We start from the raw sequence: 23,446 nt of genomic DNA, 5'->3' as shown, positions 1-23,446 counted from the left end.
AAACTGACCATTTTATAAATTATTAATTACTTGTTGATATCTCCACTGTGTCGCCAAAGCCTCATAAATCCCAATTTGGCAATTTTATATTTTTGAAAAAAAATCAATACTTTTGGTCAGTCCATAACTGTCCATTTGTATGAATTATTGACAAATCTCAACTATTGAAAATAGATTGCCCCGGCGCGGTCCGTCGCTCTGGGCTCGGCGACGCGGGTCGGGGCCTGTGGGCCGCCGGGGTGACCGTGGTTCCCTCTCCCCTCCCCCTTCCTCCCCCTTGCTTCCTCTCCCTCTTTGCCTCTCCCCGCCCGTCCTCCGCCTCCCTGTCCCTTCTCCCTCGTCGCCCTTCCTTCTCCTCTCCCCCTCTCTCTGCGGCCCTGCCGCTGCCTCCTGCCCTTCCTGTCGTCTCCTTCCCCCGTCCCCTCCTCCTCCCCTGTCCACCCTCCTCCCCCTCCCCTAGGCCGGGGGTTCCATCCGTGGCCCGGGTCTCGGCGCTCCGGGGGCCGGGAGAGTGGGCGGGATCGGTGTTGTCCCCGCCCCGCTCCGGTGGGCACTTCGGGCAGGCCCCGGTATTCGGGGGGCGAGCCCCGGTGGGGTGGGTGCGGGATTGGTGGGCGGATGCGCCTCCCCCCCCGCCCGGTTGGGGGGGGCCCAGCTGGTCACTCCTCTTAACTCACTGCACTAGTTTTGCACAATACATTTTAGGGCACATAACACACTTTGGGGGGCAGTGGGGTAGGGTGGAGGCACCGTCTCCGCCCTGCAGCTCCCCTCCAATTTTAATGCACCACACAACTGGGGGGGGCATCGGTTGGGGCAGGCCGCAGTATGGAGCAGTGCTGTGGTGTTGCGCTTGCTCTGTCCTGGCGGGGGTCGACGGCTCCCCTCTTTGGTGGAGATTTTCATGCATGCCAGATCCACCACACCAGCATCTATCGAAACTCAGACACAATTTGTTTCTCCCTCAGGTCATTGATTCGGTGGAGGCGGGTGTCTGTGGATCTCACTCTGCTTCGTCCGTCCTTTCTACCTTTCCTCAGTTTCTCCTTTGGGCCCTTGAGGTCTCCCTGATTTGTTGGAATTTAGATGTCTCTGGCGTTGGTGAAGGACTCTGGTTAGTGGCCCGGTGGGTGGTGTCTGGTCGGTGCTGGGCTTCGCTTTTCTTTCTTTTCTTTGGTCCCTCTTCGGGTCTCCTGGCGGGCCCACGACTCTGGCTGGATTTTGAAGTGTTCGGTTTAGGTGAACGGTGTGGGAATTCTTTTTTTTTTTTTTTTTTTTTTTACATGCACGCACGCATGCACGCACGCACACACACACACACACACATACAAAAAAATATATATATATAAAAAATATTTAAAAAAAAAGGGAGAACAATGATGATGACATGTCAAATGATCAATACTGAGCTTTCCCCCCAAAAAAAGAAAAGAAAATAGATTGCTGTCTTTGATGATGAAGTGTTAATCAATGTTAATCATAATCATTACAAATATCACAGCGTATACTTCATTTATGGTCACAATCATTGGAAGCATTTTGTATGTATTAAACAGGTGTTATGGCTCTGGTATTGAATGTTATGTGAGTGAGGATGTAGTGTCCCTTTAAGCAGGACCAGCAGGGACAGGGGTTGCGGCAAGTGATTGGCTGAGGAGAAGGACCCAGCGGAAAGCGGTGCGGGCATCCGATTGGCCGAGTCAGTACAACTGCTGATTCAAAAAGTCAAGATGACAGCGACGGCGGTGATCTGACAGCAGCAGCAGTTCCTCTCGGCCTCCAACTCCAATCATATTAGAGACAACTCCGTGTTCGTGATCCTTAGTGCCACTTTAGTTTGTAGATAGTTGCTTGGTCTGGATTAGTTTTAGGGTCAGTCTTTTGTGTGCCATTTGCTGCCTTTTGTTTTTGAACCCAACTTGTGACTCCTTTCGTTATATTGTAAATACCTTTCTGCAAGACGTTATTCTCGCAGTTTGGCCTCTTTCTGTTGTAAATTAAATCATACAGTTTTGATAGCACCCTTCGTTTTTGTATTTTTGATTGCACTTAGGGACTGTGAGGTGTCCCTTCCTTATGTGGCGCACCTTCTCCTAGACGGGTGCGTAAACACAGACATCTGAGACTCACCTTCATGAATATGGACACGATGACTAGTCCATTGGGGCTCTTGGCAGCTTCAGTATAATTTGTATACAGCTCATGATTGTAGTGAATTAACTGAACCTGGAGGAAGAGAAAGAGTGAGTGAGTGAGTGAGTGAGTGAGTGAGAGTGCATTTTGCTACATTGTGGGGCCCATACACACATTTTTCCTGGCTTAACTAACATTGTGGGGACCGACTTGAAATTGTGGGGACATTTTGGTGGTCACCACAAGTTCAGACTTCTTTTTGAGGGTCAAGACATGGTTTTAGACTTTAGGTTTGAGTTTGGTTATGGTTGAGGTTTGGGAAAGGAATGGGGGTGGCGCGAATGACGCGACTGCACAAAAGAACATACGCGACGCCACAGTTCATTTCGCGTCCTGTGTGAACGTAGATTAAGAATGCCTAATCTCTTGGTATGGAAAAAAATTTGGGCTGTCCCGATCCAATCACGTGATCGGAAATCAGGCCCGATCACGTGGTTGCTGACTCGATCGGAATCGGACATTGTCTGTCGATCAGGACTCTGATAAATATATGAGGTCATTTTCTATAACTTTTTATTAGATCTGGATTTGAGCGGTGACATAGAGTGAGACTTAATTTTTCAACACATCTTAGCGTACAACATAGCATCACTTTGCTACAGTGACACTATTAATGCCATCGAGCGGCGGGGCTAAACAAGGAAATAGCGCCGAGATATGTGGAAGTGGATGGTAAATTATTATCAACTTTAATGTGTAAAGCGGAGACAGTGCGACATGCACCGTGTGCAAAGTGAGCATTTTGTGTGGCGGAAAGGATATAGAGTAGATGCATTGCACACTTCCCCGCTGCTGCGCTGCACTTCACTGACAGGCAGCCCTGCCGCCATTAGGCGCCGGCGACTCTGGACGCACTTCGAAGGGAGCCCGGCACCTCGCCTAGCCTAGCCTGAATCCAGAGGTCGGACGTCATTCGCAGGGTCGCCAAATCTCGCCAGGGCCGGAAGTCTGGTGCAAAAGCTTGGCCTCAGTTGACCAAGTCTGCTTCAAGTGCACAGAAGAGGTGGGGACTGCTTGACTCCCTGCGACACAATCTTAAAAGCCAGCACCTTCTCCTCTCTCTTCTCTTTGCCCACGCTTCTTGCCCCATGAACTTATCCTGACCATCACGAGAGATGTGGTTGCTGAACATGCTGACAGCGACCACGTGGCTTCCTTCTTTGAGCCCCGGACTTGCAACCACACCATACGCCCCAAAGTGCGCATCGCTCAAGGACTCGCAACTACGCCGTGCGCCCCAAAACGCGCGTCGGTTCCTGCCGAGAGCCGACCCACCTACTCTACTGCTCTCTCAATCACGCAGCGTCCCGCCAACCCGGTTCCACGACGGCTGTTAGGCACCGCCTCGGACTTTACTGCGGCCTCTCAGCACCTCTCTCTCTCTCTCTCTCTCGTGTACCTGAACCAGCCCGTAAGTGCGCCTTCATTGCAATCTGACCATACCACTGGCGCAACGCTTTGATACAAATATAAAAGGATTGACAGGTCAAAACGCTTCCATTTCTTTTCCCCATCCACCTTTTTCATTACCTTTTTATCTTAGTTCAAAGTCAACGTGGTGCCCCCAGAGGTTGCTGAGGAAATTACAACTCCCTCAGTACCGTCTACATTTCTCATTCACCATTACGGCAACCCAAATAATCGCTACAGCTCTAATAGTGCTGTGTCCTTGTAGGAAGCCTGATTGATTGGGGTTTAAAATTGATTGTTCACCAAGAATTGTTATCGTTGCTCATTTATGAGAGATTTGAATGTTTTAGCCAAAACAGATGATTATCAGATATCCGTCTGGATATTGGACGATAATTATCTAAAAGCGTAGGATCACCACTTTTTAAAAGAGGGAGGACAAATGCAGATTTCTATGTTTTCAAATCACACATAGACAATTATTGAACTCACCTCTCCAGAAAAAGCCTGACCATTCAGCAGGTGTTCAGAGCCCTGATTGTCTTCACTACCAAAGTGTAGCCGAATCTCCTCCAGACGATGGCTGTACATCATAGGCCCACCAGAGATATTAACCAAATGCTCCTTGTCCAATTGGACAGAAACATGGCGGCCTGTGTTATACATTGTCCCCCCCACCTGATGAAATAATTAGAAGGAAAAAGGTGTGTAAATGTGTGTGTGTGTAATATCCAGTAAGATAGATGAATAACGTAAATAATTTTAACTGGAACTTAACTGAATTTGAACTTCATATGAAATTCTTTTTTGAAATGCTATTTTACTTTAATCGTCTTTAGTCTAATAAATGTATCATATCGGAAAATACATTTTGTGGTTTGCTGTCACAACAAATAAATGAACCAACCAACCAACCATGTGTCGTTAGACGTGTTTTGATGCTGGTTAAAAAAATATATATATTTTTTTTTCTTTAACTTTTTTTTATAGCACGTCAGGTTTTTGAAATATTTAGGGCCTGAGCAGCAACTGCTGCGAGGTCTCTGTTTTTGTAGAAACTATCTTTATTTTTATTATAGCGATTGCTGCAAGGTCCCAATTGTTTTGGTAGAAATGATTATTCTTATTATTAGTTACAATTATTATTAATTCATTCACTCCCAGCCATTTTCACTGAAGCAACCCCCTTCGCCACGGCTGTATTACTTACTGGATTTTGCAAGGCCCACAGAATATTGTGTTCTATTGCTATAAAAACATGGAACCTACCAAAAGAAAGATTTATCACGTTTGTAGTGAGGTTGAGGGAAGGTGGACCGAGATGAAGGGAGGCAGGTTGGGATCAAAAAAGGATTTTCTTTAACCAAACAAAAACAAGGAGGCAAAACAAGGTGCCTGTCGGGAACAAAACAACAAAGTGAAAAAAAGCAAACAAGGCAAGACGTGGGGAGAAGCGACAGGACAAAAAAAATGGCAGCATGGCAGGAGGCAAACACAATGAATAGACACAGACAAAGGGGAGACAAGAGACTAAATACACACACTAATTGACAGAACGAGACACACCTGGGCAGGGAACAAGTGGCAGAGGGTGCTCATTGGTTGACACATGAGGAAGGGCAGGCAAACAGGTGGACATGACAATGCTTGACAAAACTAGGGAGGCACACAAGGACAACATAAAACACAGATTATGACTGAAACTAAGGTAGCATAAACTCAAACAATACCCAGAACATAACAAAACCAACCCTAACACAACCCTAACCATGAACCCCCCACCACCCCAACCCACCCCTCAAGGGACGACTCCCAGACGTCCCGAAAACAAAAAAAAACTAAGTAGTCCAAAACAGGGAGAGCAGAAGAGGGCACAGAGGAAGGAACACGGCCAACCCTGGAGAGTCAGCATAAGGGGCGTCAGACCGCCAAACAAGAGAGTGCCCTATAGGGCCTGTCACAAGAGCGTCCGGACATCAGGCGAGACGTGCCCGGCGGACCTGGTCAGGAGGGCATCCCGGGCACCAGACTGCAGCCAAAAGCAAAAACATGCAGCAGACGAGAACCCCTGACATGGCGCTGCAGCAGACGAGAACCCCTGACTTGTCGCTGCAGCAGACGAGAACCCCTGACTTGGGGCTGCAGCGGCACAGACGATGCGGCCAGGAGCTGCAGCGGACGGGAATCCGAGGCTTGGGGCTTGGCTCGCCGTTGCCTTGGTCTTCGCCTCCTTTAAGCTGGGGGTTGTGCTTGGCTGGACTTTGCTTGGCTGGACTGTGGTTGGCTGGACTTGACTGAGGCAGGCTGCCAAAACAGTTGGTCTGGTGTAGCATCAGCCTGCTGACCAAGACTGGGGGTGCGTGACTGGGTGAAACGAGACTATGTAAGGGACGAGGGGAAGTGGTGACATAATCCAAACATGAAGGTGACCAGGGGATAGATGGTGTATGTGACTGCGACCGGGGTGATCGAGACTGCGGGGAATGAAGTGACACGAAAACATGTTCTACGTGACGTGACAACTTCCACTCGCACTCCAAAATCACCAAAATCGGGGCACTCACTCTCTTCACATTCATCCTCTAAATCGGAATCTAACTCTGTTTCCGGGTCAACAAAAACATGGGGTGGCAAAATGTTGTTATAAGCTTTCGGGGAACCGTAGTAAGCCGAAAAACTGGTATCTAAATCAAAATCATCTAATTCAGTATCGGAGAGCTCAAAACCAGAATAATCGCTAAAAGAAAAAAAACTGCGAGCCGGGAAACAAACTCGACAAATTAGGTGAAGAGGACACGGATAAACAAATATTAGACAAAAAAGCTAAGCCTACGTGGAGGGATTGGGGTTGGTCAGCAGGCTGAACTTGCTTGGAAGCGACAAGAACTCCGTGCTGGTCCAGGTGTGGTTGATTCATTCTATCACGTTTGTAGCGAGATTGAGGGAAGGTGGACCCAGATGCAGGGAGGCAGAGCGAGGAGGCAGAGGTGGGGTCAAAAAAGGATTTTCTTTAATCAAACAAAAACAAGGAGGCAAAACAAGGTGCTGGTCGGGAACAAAACAACAAAGTGGAAAATAAGTATATTTCTGTCTGTTTCCGTTTTGAAGCAATTAGCATTGGAATACAGCTAAGTTTCATCATTATTCACAAATCTGTTTAAAACACTGGGGATAATAGCTTTTTTTGCAACATGGCCCTGGTTGATCTCTTTTGCTTTGCTGCCACCTGCTGGCCTTTTTTTTATAACTACCATTGCTATAAGCATCCTCTTCAGGTCAGAGGCTGCATCAAAGCCTTCTGTATGCTCCAGCATAAATAAATAAAAAATATATAAGTAGGGGATCATGGCAATATTTAAAATAGAAAGTTTTTATACGTTTTGGGGAGCAAATGAGTTAATATTTGCAAAATGAAACACATTTTTCAAGGCCTTAACATGCACCAAAAGTAATCAAACTGCACACTCATCAGGCCTGGCCAAAATTAATGTATCTTAAATAGTGGTGCAACGGATCACAAAAGTCACGGTTTGGATCGGATCAAGGATTAGAGTCATGGATCGGATAGTTTTTCGGATCAGCACAAAAAAAAAAAAAGATAAATAGTACTTCGTCTTCATTTATTTTGTAAAGCGCATTTTCCATTAAATTAAAATAAAAATCAATTCAAAATGTCTAATATAGCCATGTAGGATTTAGTGTCTTCATTTCTTTTGTAAAACATCTTTTCCCATTAAATTAAAAAATAATAATAATAAACTAACCCTAATAATCCTAACCCTAACAGCTAAGTTTGACATTTTGAGTTGAATGTTTTTTTATGGGCAAAAGTGTTTTATAAAATAAAGACATTCTATTTACCTTTTTTTTTAAATGATGAAAAGACCTCAACGTGCAATTTAAAGCCTATTCCCTTCCTTTAAACATGGAGAGTGAATTACAAAGTAGCCTTGGTCCGGAATATTGAAAAAGAATTCAAGTAAGCCAGGTACCAGCTGTCAAACTTACCCCAGCTGGCAGCCCGACACTCGATGGTCATGTTAACAGTTAGCCGCTAGCCACTTACATCTGAGACTTCTGTCGTTTCATACAATTAATTAATTAGCGGTTTCTTAGCGTCCTAAATTAGCAATTGAACATGAGTTCGGCATAACATTGTGTTGATCTTGGTCCCAACTACAACGTCAATCAAAGTAACGTCTAAAGGCGAAGTCAAGTAAGCCATCACGCCACTACATGGACGAACTTCAAAGTAAAAGTGTACTAAGGCTATTTGCATTGCCGTCAATGTATTACTGTTTTTGGTCAACCTTATTTTGAAGTTAGGTTTAGCCTGTTACTTTGAGTATGTTTCAGCTTCCTTGACATGTCATGTTAGAATGTTATGTGCACTTTGTTTTTGTTTTTTCCCTCCCACCAATCAATCCGCGGATCGGGCGTAACACAAAGCGTGGGGCCTGATCCGAACCGTCCACGGATCAATGATAGTCCGTTGCACCACTAATCTTAAAGGTATTACAGAGAATTCTGTGGTGAACGGGTAGCCCAACGGCTGTTTGTGGTTTTCTCAATAGTACGCATGTATTTATGTTTGACCTAGGCCTACAAAAACTGACAGGCACCTCGCATGTACAAAAACGTCCATTGCTGATATATTCTATAATGAACAGGAAATTAGCTATTTATTTTTAAATGTCCAATTTTGTAAAATGTTTTCAAATTTATAGGGGCCATACTTTTTTGCTCCCATGTCCAACTGACTTCTAACTTGGGTTGTCTCAAGGCAGCGCTGTAGCTGTGTCTCGTTTTGCTCTTACTGTTCTCGTTCACCCTCCAATTACAGGGCAACTGCAAGGGCTGCTTTAGTGACACACTTTGTCCATTAACAAAGATGGAGAAGAATAGACGTGAAGGTGACGAGCAGACAAATGGACAAGAGAGTCGGATGTCTGGAAACAAGACCTGACTAACATAAAAGAGAACAGTGAACAGTTGCAAATACACCCATACCTTTTGTCCACCAGTGTTTAGTTTCATGGATGCGAGATAAGGATCAAAGATCATGTGACTGGTCTCAATGTTGACTGGTGATTGCCTCTTCCCCACTGAACACAAGTTCCAAGCTGAGTTTACCAGGCCCCAGAAAGACGGCACTGCAACACAAAACACCAATTGTGTAAGATATTGTTAGTACCGTATTCAAAACATGTGTCTTTGAGATGGACAAGTGGTTAAAATGTCGTTGTTGAGTGTGCTGAAGGGCTTGGCGTAAGTATGTAGTTCTGCATTAAATCAAGGGCGCATCTGACGAGAAAGGACATGTCTTGCATTCGATCGTGATTTTCACTCCTTTGTGTTTTTACTGTTGAGACATGCCTAGCGGAAAAAGAGCGGAAGAGGCTGAAGAGATAGGCTTGTCTTTAATAAAATAGAGAATAAAATAGAAAATGCAATTCTGGTATTTAAGTAGGAGGTGGAGAAGGACATTCTCTGCCGGGCAGGTGGGTCTTGGTGAACGCTCAGTGATGTGGAGATCCTTGAGTATGGTTTCTCTGGATTGTATAAGATGAAGATGTTTACCCACGACTGTCGAGAGGCTTGTGCCGGGGTATGAAGCATTTAAGCGTGACTCTGTGTGTGTGTGTGTGTGTGTGTGTGTGTGTGTGTGTGTGTGTGTGTGTGTGTGTGTGTGTGTGTGCGTGCTGTATATATACATACACACACACAAACCCAATTCCAAAAAGTTGGGACTGAATAAAAACTGAATGCAATTATGTGGAAGTGCCAAATGTTAATATTTTATCCAGAATAGAACATAGAGAACAGGTCAAAAGTTTAAATTGAGAAAATGTATCATTTTAAGGGAAAACTATGTTGATTTTAAATTCCATGGTGTCAACAAATCTAAAAAAAAAGTTGGGACAAAGCCATTTTCACCACTGTGAGGCATCCCGTCTTCTTCTTACAACAGTCTGCAAACGTCTGGGGATCGGGGAAACAAGTTTCTCAAGTTTAGAAATAGGAATGCTGTCCGATTCTAACGCGCGTCTCTAACTGTTCAACTGTCTTGGGCTTTCTTTGTTGCACCTTTCCCTTTATGATGCGCCAAATGTGCTCTATAAGTGAAGGAAGTAGACTGCAGGCTGGCTATTTCAATACCCGGATCCTTTTCCTACGCAGCCATGATGTTGTAATTGGTGCTGCATGTGGTCTGGCATTATCGTGTTGAGAAATGCAAGATCTTCTCTGAAAGTGATGATGCCTGGATGGGAGCATATGTTGTTCTCGAATCTGAATATACCTTTCTGCATTGACGATGCCTTTCCAGATGTGGAAGCTGCCAATGCCACATGCACTCATGCAACCCAATACGATCACAGATGCAGGCTTATAAACTGAGTGCCGATAACAACTTGGGTTGCCCTTGTCCTCTTTAGTCAGTATGATATAGTGCCCCCAGTTTTCCACAAAAAACTTCGAATCGTGATTTGTCTGACCACAAAACAGGTTTCCACTTTGCCACACTTCATTTTAAATAACCCCTGGCCCAGAGAAATGCCTGCACTTCTTGGTCTGCTTTAGAAATGGCCTCTTCTTTGTACTGTGTAGTTTTATCTGGCAAGGGTGGCTGACACGGTGGATTGTGTTCACCCACAAAGTATTGCTGAGCCCTTTCTGTGATATCCCTTACAGTAAGCATTCCTGTTTGCGGTGCAGTGCCGTTTAAGGGCCCGAAGATCATGGGCATCCAGTATGATTCTTTGGCCTTGATCCTTACACACAGAGATTGTTCCAGATTCTCTGAATCTTTGGATGATGTTATGCACTGTAGATGATGATTACTTCAAGCTTTTTGCAATTTTTTGCTGGAAAACATCTTTCTGATATTTCTCCACTATCTTTCTGCGCAACATTGGAAAAATGGTGATTCTCTACCCATCTTCGCTTCTGAAAGACACTGCCATTTCAAGAAGTTATTTTTATACTCCAATTAAGTTGTCAATGGACCTCATTAATGGTAACTGGTCTTCCAGCTGTTTTTTCTATAAGTGCAATTGACTTAGCCTATTATTGCTACCTGTCCCAAATTTTTTAGATTTGTTGGCACCATGAAATTTACAATTATTAACTCTTTGACTGCCAGACGTTTTCAGAAACGGGATGTCGCCAGTGCCAGCCGATTTAAGCATTTTGACTGATCTTTCAAGGTCCACAGAAAATGTTGTGTTTGGACTATGGAAACACACATACTACCATGATGATTGAACTCTCATCTTTCATCAGAAAAAAAAGTTTGTTTCTACCTTATTCCGTTCTTCAGTAATCAACAATAGAAAATGGTTAGTTTCACCGAAATGCTCTGTTTTGAAACAAAAAGCGGAGAAAAAGAGCTTTATGTGAAACGATGTTATTTCATGCACTCTGGTGAATTCTACACTTCTTTTTGTCCATGAATGATGCCACAAACACCTAAAAAGTGCTTTACTTCTGTAATACACCACCACCAACAATGAAAAAGTGTTTTTAGATTGCAAAATACTAAAATTCCATTCAACAGTGTAACAATTTGACAAAACAATTTCGCAAACTATTTACAAATGTGCGCAACTGTGGTACTATTTACAATTATGTGGATGTTTCAAATATAGTTTTTCTTTTTGTAACACTGCCCTGCGTGCAAGGAGACGGAGCAGGATTTGCACAACAGATACGTTTCACATCGATTGTCCGTTTCGCGTGCAGACGTTACACTTTCTTGACGGCCTTTTTTTCCGGGGAATAGCAATTAGCAGACTGTACCCACTACTCCGATGAATATGCATTGGACTCGGGGCACTCTTTGTCGTCCGATTGAACGTCCGCCTGAGCGTGCTCGGTTGTGCTCCGCGTTTTCCGGTGTTAGCATCGCTAGCCCGAGAACCTTTATGACGTCGTCATAGCCGCCGCGTCAGCGCTTCCAACTTCGGCGTCAACCTCGGAGTCACCATCATCATCATCGATGATGATCATCGTCGTCATCAATGTGCTCTTTAGCGTTGGTCGATGCCTTTTGTCTTTGAAAAAAATTCCCAAGTGTGAGCTGCTTGCAACCGGTCGCCATTGTTCGCTTTTTCAGCCATCTAGCTCCGCCTCACGTCTTCTACTGCCGCGTCAATGCTTCCAACCTCGGAGTCACCATCATCATCATCGATGATGATCATCGTCGTCATCAATGTGCTCTTTAGCGTTGGTCGATGCTTTTCGTCTTTGAAAAAAACTGCTCGAGCGTGAGCTGCTTGCAACCGGTCGCCATGTTCTCTTCCCTTCCCCAGCCATTGTCCCCTCTAGCTCCGCCTCACGTCTTCTACTGACGCCTACCCAATCTTGTCAAAAGAGAGTCATTGCTGCCATCTAGGGGCCAAAAATAGTCATTAGGCTAACTAGATCGGCTTGAAACTTTCACCACAGCTGGCCAAGGCTTTCCTCCACCCGTTTCCCCCAAAAAATAAAATAAAATTGGAGAACGTCTTTTAACGTCCTTGGCGGCCCTCCGTAGGTTTTTACTAAACGTCATTTAACGTTTTTGGCAATCAAAGAGTTAAGCATTTCCTCTTTTTATGAAATTTACAATTATTAAGCATTTCCTCTTTTTATGAAATTTACAATTATTAAGCATTTCCTCTTTTTTGATGAAGGAAATATTAAAGACAAAATTTGAGGCCCCGCCCCCGTCATAGTATTTCAAAAAGTCAAGATTTTTCCCCCAGTTGTTGTTGAGATGATACAAGTCAAGTTAGCAGTAAATCGAATGAAAACTGTTGGCAAATGGGCAAAAAGAATGACCACAGTGAATGTGCAAAATGGGCTAAAATTGGACATTCAAAAATTCATAGCTCACTTCCTGTACATTTTAGGATATGGCTTTCACTGACTTTTTTGTGTGTCTCGGGGCGCTTCACATGCCTGCTAATTTTCGTAGCCCTCGGTCAAACGTGCCGACATTTCTGCATATTTTTCCACGCTAGGGGGCGCTATAAGTTGTTATGTTGTTATGGCAACTTCATAATATCACATTTTTCGCAGAGCCCAAGAAGTGTGCAAAGTTTGGTGAGTTTTTGTAAATGTTTCGGTCCCCAAAAATGAGATTGTTTACAAAGAAGAAGATTTCATGTTAGAAAGCTCTTAATATGAAAAGAACACAACGACCTTTGATGGTTCGTTTCCATTTAAATTGTGTCATTTTAAAATGGGTGTGTGCCATTTTTCAAAGATTTTCACATTCTTAATTCAAAGACAAGTGCAGGTCTCAGCAGGGCTTCAATGTATTTGACTCACCAATTGTATGCTCAGACGATGAGGTCAGGAACCGGTTTATAGATATTGGGTAGTTGATCCATGAACAAAACTAATCCTTTCAGCTTGAAATATTGCAGAATATCATGAGTAATGCTAATAACGCTTGAAAAACCTTAACAAGCCGAGAGGCCTGCCTATAGCTTGTCTCCCCTCCCACAAACACATACACACACGACCAGAGCAAATGTAGCCATCTTGCTTTTTAAACCTTTACCCAGAAAGAAGTGCACACATCTAAATGTAGTAGCCATACCTGGCCAGTGGGGGGCATACAAAACATACATTACCACACAACGGTTAAGACTTCAAAAACAAAGCAAAACTAACACAAAAGGTACAACTTGCATACTTGCTTATTTCAACTTAACTAATCTTCTCTATGAAATCAATAACTTAGTAATTCTAACTCCCTTTAGAGATAATGGCTCCAACACACTGGCCCCATATTGGTACTGGCGTAAGTCATACAATACTAAAACTGAAAGTCATTATGGAGCCAACAAAGTAATACTTCTTTACACATAACTTAAACCCACATAACTACTCAGACTTAACAATGTAAGAAGTACTAGCATTAGGTACTTTTAATAATAACTAAATTAATACAAAAGCAGTGTAATCGTGCAGGCCATCTGGTCTGTTAGTCAGGGGCCTCTACTAATAAGCATAGCTTGCTTATTGGTCGCTCCGTTTCACACGTCTTGGTTCGTAGACGAACATTGTGGACTAGACCATTAAGAGTCTGGATAGGTCTCTAAGACTCTGGCCATCAATCATGATCCATGTGGTGCTGTGGGTTCCACAACAAGTACAATATCTCCTTTTACAAAGTTTTGTCTCTTAGTTTTGACCGAGCTTGGAGCAGAGGAAGGTACCCCTTGACCCATCTTTTCCAAAATAGATCAGCGACGTACTGTACTTGTCTCCACCGGTGTTTGGTGTACAGGTCATCCTTGTTAAACAGCCCCGGGGGAAAGCTGGGTTGGTTCTTCTAAAGGAGGAAATGGTTAGGAGTTAAAGCCTCCAAGTCATTCGGGTCACCAGAGACGGTGATCAACGGACATCCATTAAGAATGGATTCAGCTTCACACATTCATTCCTATGGGGGATTTCGACTCCTGGTCGCCGCCATTCATTCATTCCTATGGGGGAATCTCGACCCCTGGTAGCCCGCCATTCCAGTATATAGTCCTTCATCATCTAGCATTTGTTGTGTAGTAACAGAAAAAAGGGTCTTCTTTACCAATCTGAATCAACCGCTCCCACGGACCTCCTTGGTGAGGGGCAGCAGGGGGGTTAAACGTCCACTTAATGCCATCTTGAAGAAGAGCTTTCTCCATATTTTGTGTATTCCAAGTCTTCATGGCTTCCCTCAATTCCCGTTCTGATGAGACAAAATTTGTACCATTATCTGATCTAATTTCTTTAACCTGGCCTCTTCTTGACACAAAACGCCTAAAGGCATTGATACAGAGTCTGTGTCTAACGAATGGGCAACCTCCAGATGAATCGCTCTGCTGGCAAGGCAAGTAAAGATGACACCATAGCGTTTTACTTCAGTACGGCCTCTGTTCACAAAGATTGGACCAAAAATAATCGACTCCTACGGAGGTGAAAGACCGCATAGCATAGAAATTCGGTCCTTAGGTAGGTCTGCCATCTTTTGTTGTCCGACATTTGCTTGTGGTGCATACAGAATTTGCTTTCCTTGCCAGGGAGTTTACTGCTGGTATCCAAAATCTTTGTCTAAGGTATGACGTGATTTTGTCCTCCATTACCTGTTTTTTTGTGAATGTGTCACATGAGAAGTTGGGAAATGTGGTGTTTCTTTGGAAGAATGGCTTGATGAACTGTTTCAAGTAGCATTGCTAGGCTGCTTAATCTTCCTCCCACCCAAATAATTCATTTTTCCATCTGTGGATCTAATGAATAAACAGGGCTATTCCTTTTGACGCTTGATTCTCCCTTTTGCAGGGCAGCCACTTCCTCTGGAAATCCTTGAGTCTGACAGGAGCGTATAATGGCGATTTCTGCAGTCTTCAGGTCATCTGTGGTCAAAGATCCAATGTTCAAGCTTTCTTTGAATTTCACCATTTGGTTTTCGGCCAATCTTGGAGAGCTAACAGACATTTTGACTTATTTTCGCTTATTCTTAATTTGAATGAGCAGAGTTTTCAGTTTGAAAAATCAAGCTACTGCTATTTGCAGGTCATTCCAGTCATAGCAGTAATGCAGGAGGGTGTTTGTGGCATCACAGTCTTTGGTTAGCAATGTGTTAACAGTGACTTTGGTTCTTTTAACTTCAGGATCTTCTGAACTAAGTGGGTAAGAGTCAATTTGAGGTTTAGGCCAACTCTTCTCATGTGGTTTTAAAAACGCAGGGCCTTTGAACCAACTGCAGTCAAGTAAGGTTGCAGCAGCCAACCCTCTTGAAGCATGGTCTGCAGGGTTGAGCTTTGTTCCGACATATCTCCACTGTGTTGTTTCCCTGATCCTGCTGACTCAGTTTGCTACAAATGTTTTGTATCTTTGACTGTCATTCCTGATGTATTTCAGAACAGACCTGCTGTCTGTCCAAAAGACAGAAGTTATCAAATCGTAGCTTAATTTCTGTGGTCAGAATCTTATCTATGTTCTCTGCCAGTGCTGAGGCAGTTAGTTCCATTCTAGGGATGGTCATCTGTTTTATTGGGGCCACACAAGCTCTCCCCATTATGAAGGCTATGTGGGCCTCATTCTTATCATTGGTTAGTCATATATAGTAGCTCTGTTCCATATCCTTTCTCCGAGGCATCACAAAAGTGGTACAGTTGGGCAGAGTCGATTGTTCCAAAGGTTTTTGGCTTCATGCACCGGTCTATGTTCAATTCTGCAATCTGATCGAATCCCAGCAACCATTCTTTCCAGGATCGTACAATGTGTGGTGGCAACTCATCGTCCCACCCATAATTGTTCTTGCAACACTCCTGCAGGATGTGTTTGGCAGTGAACACAAAAGGGGCTATGAATCCCAATGGATCATACACAGATACAGCAGTGGACAGTATGCCTCTTCTTGTACATGGTTGCTTTTTCAGCGATACACTTGAAAGTGTAGTGTAGTGTAGTGTAGTGTAGTCTGCATTCCCCTGAACGCCCAAGGCCCTTTCCACAGGTAGGGTTTCAGTGTCCAGATCCAGGTCTTTTGCCACTTTGTCCCGGTCCTTTCTTGGGACAGAGGCTAGAACAGCTTTGCTGTTGCTCATTCACTGCGTGAGGTTGAATCCTTCCTTGGCGCAGGCTTCTTTGACATCTGGCGTGGCTCTCTGGAACTGACTTTAAACAGTCATCAACATAGAAGCTGTTCAAAATGTTGTCAAAGGTCTCAGCTGAAAAGTTGTCTTGATTGTCTTTGGTCTTTTGTTTCAGAGTGTAACTTGCACAGCTTGAAGATAATGTGGCACCAAAAAGATGTAGCCATCCTACAGGATGACTACATATTTTCCTTCAGCTCTTGAGTGACATCCCCTTGTGGCCACCAGACAAATCGTAGGTAGTCCACATATGATGTTTTGACCTTGACTCTGTGAAACATACATTTGATGTCAGCCATGAACGCCACCGTTTCCAAACGGAAGCAAAGAACACCAATCAAGGAGCTGGTCAAGTTTGGACCTTGGATAAGTTGGCTTTTTAAAGACACACCTTGGAAGGATGCTGAGCAGTCAAATACGACAAGTAGTTTCCTTTTCCTGGGGTGGTAGACTCCATGGTGGGGTATGTACCACACCTTCCCATGGCTGGGTTGACATTCGGCCTGTGCGACTGGCGACTGCATATCCTTTTTCAATCATTAACTCAATAAATGCAGAGTAGTCCTCACAGAACTTGGGATTCTTGTAGAACTTCCTTTTTAAAGATTTGGCACGCTGTTCTGCCATTTTTCTGTCATCTGGCATTTTGCAATCGTCCGTTTTTAAATGGAAGTGGTAGATAATAGCGTCCATCCTTTAGCTTAACCGAGCTATGCATCATATTCATGAATCATTTGTCCTCAATTGATATATCAGTCTTTTCTTCATAATTATTCTCAGTGAAGTCATGATTGTATTTCTGAAGGAGCAAGTTGTCTAATGTTGTTACTGATATGTGATTGGAAAGTCTTTGTGGAGCAGGCCATTCACCACCCATCCTAACAAAGTCTTGGTTGCTAATAACCTTCCATGGCTCAGTGAGCTTGGGTGCATTGTTCCCAATTAGGAGTCCTATTTCTGCATCTATCTCTGGCAGTTGGACCTCCTTCAAATATGGCCACTTCTCTATGTCTTTTTTTGTGGGTATGTGCTCCTTTAAAACAGGGATTTCCGCTTGAGTGTATGTTTCAGGCAGTCGTACAAATTCGTTGTCCAGGCTGCATACCTCCTGGCCAGTCCATCCATAGCTTTATAATGGCTTCTTGTCCTAGTGTCCTCAGCATTATGGCCTTTTTCTTCCCAGTGGCATTTAGATGCTTCCTCCGTGATTCTGTACAAAAGGTAGCCGAACTGCCTGGATCGAGAAGGGTGTAGGTTTGGATGATTCTTTAGGAGCCAGAATGTTTAAGTTGCACTGGCACTATGAAGAGGGTGCAATGTTTGCTACTGGCCCCGTTGTGCTCCTTATTCAGGGATACCAAAGCACTGCTGAGTGCTGTCCTTTCAGTCTTTGTTTCTCCTTTTGACTCTATCTCCTCAGCCTTGGCTCCAGTTGTCCCACCTTTTGCCTCAGTTCTTTGACTATGCAGGATAGTATGATGCAGCCACTGACAGATCCCAAAGGTCAAGCTCCTTTTGCAGTCCTGGCTGATATGACCTTGAATGAGACAACCAAAGCAAACAACTTTGGACTTAACAGTTCCACTTTTTCATCGTGAGTCTTCTTACTCATTTGTTGACATGAGGAAATGTCTTGGATTTCTGAGTAGCAAATACAGAGGACCTGGCTTTGTTTTTTGACAGGCGCTTCCTTTCTTGTCATTTGAGACTGAGCTTCCTTTACAGCTGTTATGGTAGCAAAACTGCTTTTTGGACGTGTGAAGTTTGAGCTGGGTTTCGTGGACATGCGTTTGGCTTCTTTGATATCCCTTCTTGCTGCAGGCTCCTGGATTTCACCAAATGCAGTATCTGGCATCAATTTGGCATTTCTTTCAATAAATGCCACTAGATGAGGGAATTTGGCTCTCCTTTTAGTACGTTCCATGTGGTCATAGGCAGCAGAACTCAATTTCTCTCGTAACTTGAATGGTAACTTGGAGATGATGATCCTCATGTTACCAAGACTGTTTATTTCATCCATGTAGTCGATCTCATGCATGGTATTGCAACACCCTCTAAGAAAAATTGCATATCACAGTAGTGCCTTCTTATCCTCTGCCTTAATGGCAGTCCAATTAAGGCCTTCTCAAGATATGATGTCGCAAATTGGAAGTGATTTCCAAAGTTCTCTTTCAACAGTCTTTTGGCTTCCTTGTAAACCTTACGGGGTTCCATGTGCAAACAACTGTGTACAAGATCTTCTGGCTGTCCAGTGGTCAACTGTTCTAAGTAAAACAAGTAATCACGGCAATCATCTGTTTCGCTCTCTATGCTGTGTTCAAATGATTGAATGAAGCTCAGGTTTAAGCGCATCACCTGAGAAGGTTGGAATGTCTCTGGATGGGAGTAATGCAAGCCTTTGTTCCTTTATGAGCATTTCAGTGACATTATTTTCTTTTTGCAGGACAGTAGACAAGTCCACATTGGTACTTTGTGATTGTGGCAGTAGTGGTTGACGCAGTTGTGATTTCAGCGGTTGAGGTTGACGCAGTTGTGATTTCAGCGGTTGGGGTTGACGCAGTTGTGGTGGTTGTTGCGATGTCAGCAGTTGGGGTGGTTGTTGTGATGTCAGCAGTTCACTACACTTACTGTTCTTGCGGCCTGTTCCATCGCTGAAGCATGTGCTGTGCATGTCTTCAATGTTTTGTAGACAACTTTCTTCTTTTCAGTACATCTTCAAGGCCACTGCCTAAATAGTCATCTACTGGTTTGATCTCATAGTTTTCTTCTTCCTCTTTTATCACTTCACCAAAGTCTCTATCGCAAGCGTCATCGTCATCATCATTATCACAATCATCATCGTCATCATTATCACAATCATCATCGTCATCACAATCACAATCATCATCATCGTCATCACGATCATCATCGTCATCACGATCATCATCGTCATCTTCATCAACATTATCATCATTATCTTGGTACTTTTCTTCCACCTCCAAGTGCCTGAAAGGCAAATGCTGGTCTAACTTTGCACCAGTAACATAGCTGGCTGGTAAGACACCTAAACAGCTGGGCCTGTCCTCCACATCTTCAATTCCATCTAGTTGATTAGTGTGTAATGGATTTTCTTTTAGTTGGGGTAAAGGAGGTCCTTCACAAAGGTGATAATTTCTGTTGATCCGAGCACCTTCACTTTAGCATCTGTTATTTCAATTTGCAAGGTCAGTCATTCTCTCTTGGCTTTCAGTTCAGGCTCCTGTTTATCCAAAGCCAACTTTTCCTCCAATGCGGATTGGCGTGCCAACAAGGCATCAGCTTGAGTTTCATGACGTATTTGTGAGGATCTTGAGGTTTTTGCAGTAGATTTGGATGCTCTTGTTGTTTGTCTTTGAATTTCCTCCTGTATTATTTCCTCATCAACTTAAAGCTGAGGTTTAATAGGAGAATGGCTGAGCCAAATTAGCCTCAGTTTGGAATTCATACATGTAGGCTAGTTTGGGCTTGAACTAATTCAAGTCATCTTCAAATGCCTCATCCTGAGACATTAACTCTTGCATTGCCTTGTGTGATTCAATGAATCCCACAACAGTGTCATCAAGCCTTTCTTTATGCTTCCTTACGGCTTTCATATCATTCACAAGCCAGCATCAATGGTGTCATTATGTTCTTTACTTTTGTGAACATTGCATGTTTTGCATTCCTAACACCAGTTTAAGTTCTTATTTTTTACTTTCAAGGGTGGGTTTTGGAAACCTTTTTTCTTTAGTAATGGACATTTTTCCTTTCAGAAGTCTTAATGCAGTCAAAATGAATTTTATTATTATTTTATTGTATTACAGTCAATTCCACAGATACACATTTTTCAACATGAATTCATAATTTCCCATCATGACTTCATCTTTTACTTATGCATTTTAATTATTAGTAATGGTATTTCTGAATCATGAGTTAATCATTAGTTAATATTTGGAAATTCTGAGTTTAGAATTCTCCAACAGTTGCAAACTATTAGTTCATCATGAGTTCAGATAATAGCTCATCATGACCTGGCTCACCCATCAAAGCCAGTCCGGGGTAGTCCGGAGGGCGTCCCGGACGCCAGACGAGGGGAGCCCGGCGGCGCCGGTCCGACACTAGAGCAGAAGCCGACCGCATGACGTGCGCCGCCAGACGAGGAGAAGAGGACGGCAGTGGGACGTGCGCCTCCTGTCCACACTCATGGGCTTGAAGCCGCCATGGAAGAGGCGAAGAGACTTTGCACGAGAGCGGCCGAGGCAAGGAGCCCAGGGGCTGCAGTGGCACAGGCAAGGAGGCCAGGGGCTGCAGCGGCACAGGCAAGGATGCCCGGGGCGGCACCGGCGAGGATGCACGGGGCAGCACAGGCGAGGATGCTCGGGGCGGCAGCGGCACAGGCGAAAAGGCTCGAGACTGAGGCTGCCATGGAGCCGGCACGGGGACTTGAGGCTAAGCACAGGTTGCTCTCTCTCCTCGATTGTAGCCACGTGCAGTTTGTTGGCCTCTGCCTCTCCACCCAGACGCTTGAGGTCGCTGTCTGCAATCGCGGGCCCAATGACCAGGCCGTCCACAATTGAAGCACATGTTAAGCCACCAAGGGGGGCGCACCTTGACTCATGAATGAACCTGCTTAATACATCATGCACTCGGAATCGACAGAGGGAGATGAGATCACAGCAAGAGTGTTTTTCTTCCTGCTTTTTCAAATTTTGCAACTGCACCATAGCAAGTTGTGTTTCTGTATTTTTATGTTTGTCTACCTTAAACTCTTTTTCTTTAGCATGTCTCCTTAAATGATGTTTAAGATGTGACAACCACCGGTCAACCTCAGCACCGAGAAGATCCCGATTGGCCTCCATTGCCTGTGCCACAGACTTGGGAATGCCCTTCAAAATGGCTGCTCGGAACACTTGTGAATGCAAGGTGGAGGCCTTAGAGTCGTGTCCTGTTTTCAGAGTGTAATCAGTGAGGGCCTGATCAACAAAAGCCGCGGCCTCCTCATCTGCTTTGGGAGCGAACACCAGATCTGAAACAACACACTCAGGGAGTGGAAACAAAGGTCTGCTATTAACATTTGTCCCGTAACCGCTCTCTGCACTGCTTGAAGCCAATAGGCACCACCAGATTGCATAGGAGGAAGTTTCTGCATCAAACCACACATCAGTGGGAGAGAAAGGTTTGTAAAGCATAGCAGAGTTACCAGTGGGCGGGTCAACTTTAGCTAACATGGGTGCCTGCAAGATTTGGGAACGAGTCACAGGCCGATGAAGAGGAAAAGCTGGACCTTTGGAAGATTCCTCTGCTTCGGGTGGGCACCTCAAAGATTCTGGACATGACACTTTAATTCTGCTACTTGATTCTGTAACTGAGCAATGTACAACCATTTTCCCACTTCCTTATTCGAAGGGCCTGTAGCTGAGTGTTTCGCAGCGCCATTTCCACAACTTTCTTATCATTCTCTCTCACCCTCCCTTTGGAGACAACCCACCAGTTCAGCCTTCTTTTCCTTTTTTTTTCTCTCATTAATGTCACCAAACAGACCATCCATTCTCGCAACACTCCTCATCCAGCTATTCAACAATTCTTTCTCTTCTCTCTTCACTCGCACATGCATTCCTGTTTCATTCTTTCTCACACACTTTTATTCAGATTGGATTGGTATTTGCCGCAAATTGAACCATTCACTGTCCCTATGAAATTTTCCCTTTATTTAGTTTTATTTATTGATTTATTAATTTATTTACTTCCTTATTTATTATTTATTATTTATTATTTATTATTTATTATTTATTATTTATTATTTATTATTTATTATTTATTATTTTATTTTTGTTACTTAATTTACATCTTTTTGTGGTAGGCTTTTTGTGGTTTTGTGGTTACACATAGGCCTTCCCTTTTTCCTTATTCAAAGACACTTGCTAATTCCCAAACAAAAGTGTCCGAGCCTTAATTTCTCAGAAGTGGTCGAACTATTCCTCTTATTTCAAGAGTGCTTGACTAGGACCAAACAAAAGCGCTCGAACCTTAATTTATCAAAACCACTCAAACTTCTTATTCTCCTATTTCTCTTCTTTCTTATGCGCTTATTTCTTTGTAACGTTACCCCATATACAAGGACTTCGGTTTGTCGGATTCTAAAATAGAACAAAACCACCTTGTATATTTAATGTCTTAGTAAAACCAAAAACAAGGATTTCTAATTTCTAGGAATTCCATAATGGAACGAAACTACCTTGTGTTTTAGATTTACTAATATCTGTTCACCCAGATCTCATATACAATTTTGTCACAAATCAAATTAAAGGTCTCAGACAGAAAATCAACTAGGAGAGTAAGTGTCCTCTTACCTTGTAATTACTTTGGCGCCAGATGTTCTGTCTGCTGACCAACACCTCAGCCCGAAACACGTTCAGGGTCACCAATTTGTTGAAGAAATTAATATTTTTCTTCCGCGTGTTCGTTTTCTTACGGGTAGAGAGAATGTTGATTATCTGAATACAGGCTGGAGATCGGTGAACAGTTCCTTTGAAGGTTTTATTTTACAGAATATTCCGGACACAAGCAAGTTTACAGAACATAGCTGAAGCTTCTCGTAAGTGTGTCGATTACAGACACTTGCAACCTTCTTATACTATCTTGAAGGGCGGTATCAAAAAAGCCCCCACTAAACAGCCCACCCGAAGTTCACCTGACATGAGATAAGACTTTAAAAACATCATTGATTACAGACACTTGGAAGAAATTGCGACATCACTCACAAAGACACATCCACAGATAAAAGTTCTACTGAGGAAATAAATAAATTAAAACAGTTATGACTAAATCTGGGTAGAAGACCCTTTTCAATACTTACTTCATATTAAACAAATAGGATTGTAAGTGACAACTCATTGTGGAAGCAAAGGCAAGAATTCTCCGCCTTGTTAAGTGGAAGCTTGAGAATTACCAGTGAGAAATTTATTATCACCCTGTTTTTCAAACATCAGTCCCTAGAACACCCTAGGTGTTGACAAACTGGACCAAATTTACTAAAATAGGGAGGTTGAAATACCTGCCCGTGAACCGAAAACCAAACGAGACAGAAAATTTTGACTTGAGCTGGCGCTAAGATTAAGACAAGGAAAAAAGTTTGAGCCTTTACAGCCTACTGATAGGGTATAAGTGTATTGTGTGTAAAAGTGTATGTGAGTATGGTTTCTCACTGTGTTTGTCTG

The 23,446-nt window shown here is 43.6% G+C and overlaps 1 protein-coding gene across 7 annotated transcripts in view; it reads right to left on the bottom strand.

The window, feature by feature from the left end:
- Positions 1 to 23,446, bottom strand: part of LOC144038250 (carbonic anhydrase-related protein 10-like) — a 101,290-nt gene that overhangs the window by 61,743 nt on the left and 16,101 nt on the right. For all 7 annotated transcript variants that reach the window (XR_013289191.1, XR_013289192.1, XM_077550578.1 and 4 more), the window contains 3 exons: positions 8,614 to 8,756; positions 4,096 to 4,281; positions 2,131 to 2,226 (listed from right to left, as the gene is read on the bottom strand). Coding sequence is in view for 5 of the 7 variants with exons in the window: in XM_077550575.1 (XP_077406701.1) it covers positions 2,131 to 2,226; positions 4,096 to 4,281; positions 8,614 to 8,756 (425 nt within the window). In the remaining 2 variants the exon portion in view is untranslated. The remainder of the gene's footprint in view (positions 1 to 2,130; positions 2,227 to 4,095; positions 4,282 to 8,613; positions 8,757 to 23,446) is intronic.

The sequence above is a fragment of the Vanacampus margaritifer genome, chromosome 18, assembly GCF_051991255.1.
Source record: "Vanacampus margaritifer isolate UIUO_Vmar chromosome 18, RoL_Vmar_1.0, whole genome shotgun sequence".
In the NCBI taxonomy this organism is placed as follows: Eukaryota; Metazoa; Chordata; class Actinopteri; order Syngnathiformes; family Syngnathidae; genus Vanacampus; species Vanacampus margaritifer.
This window is presented reverse-complemented; position numbering and strand designations above follow the sequence as displayed.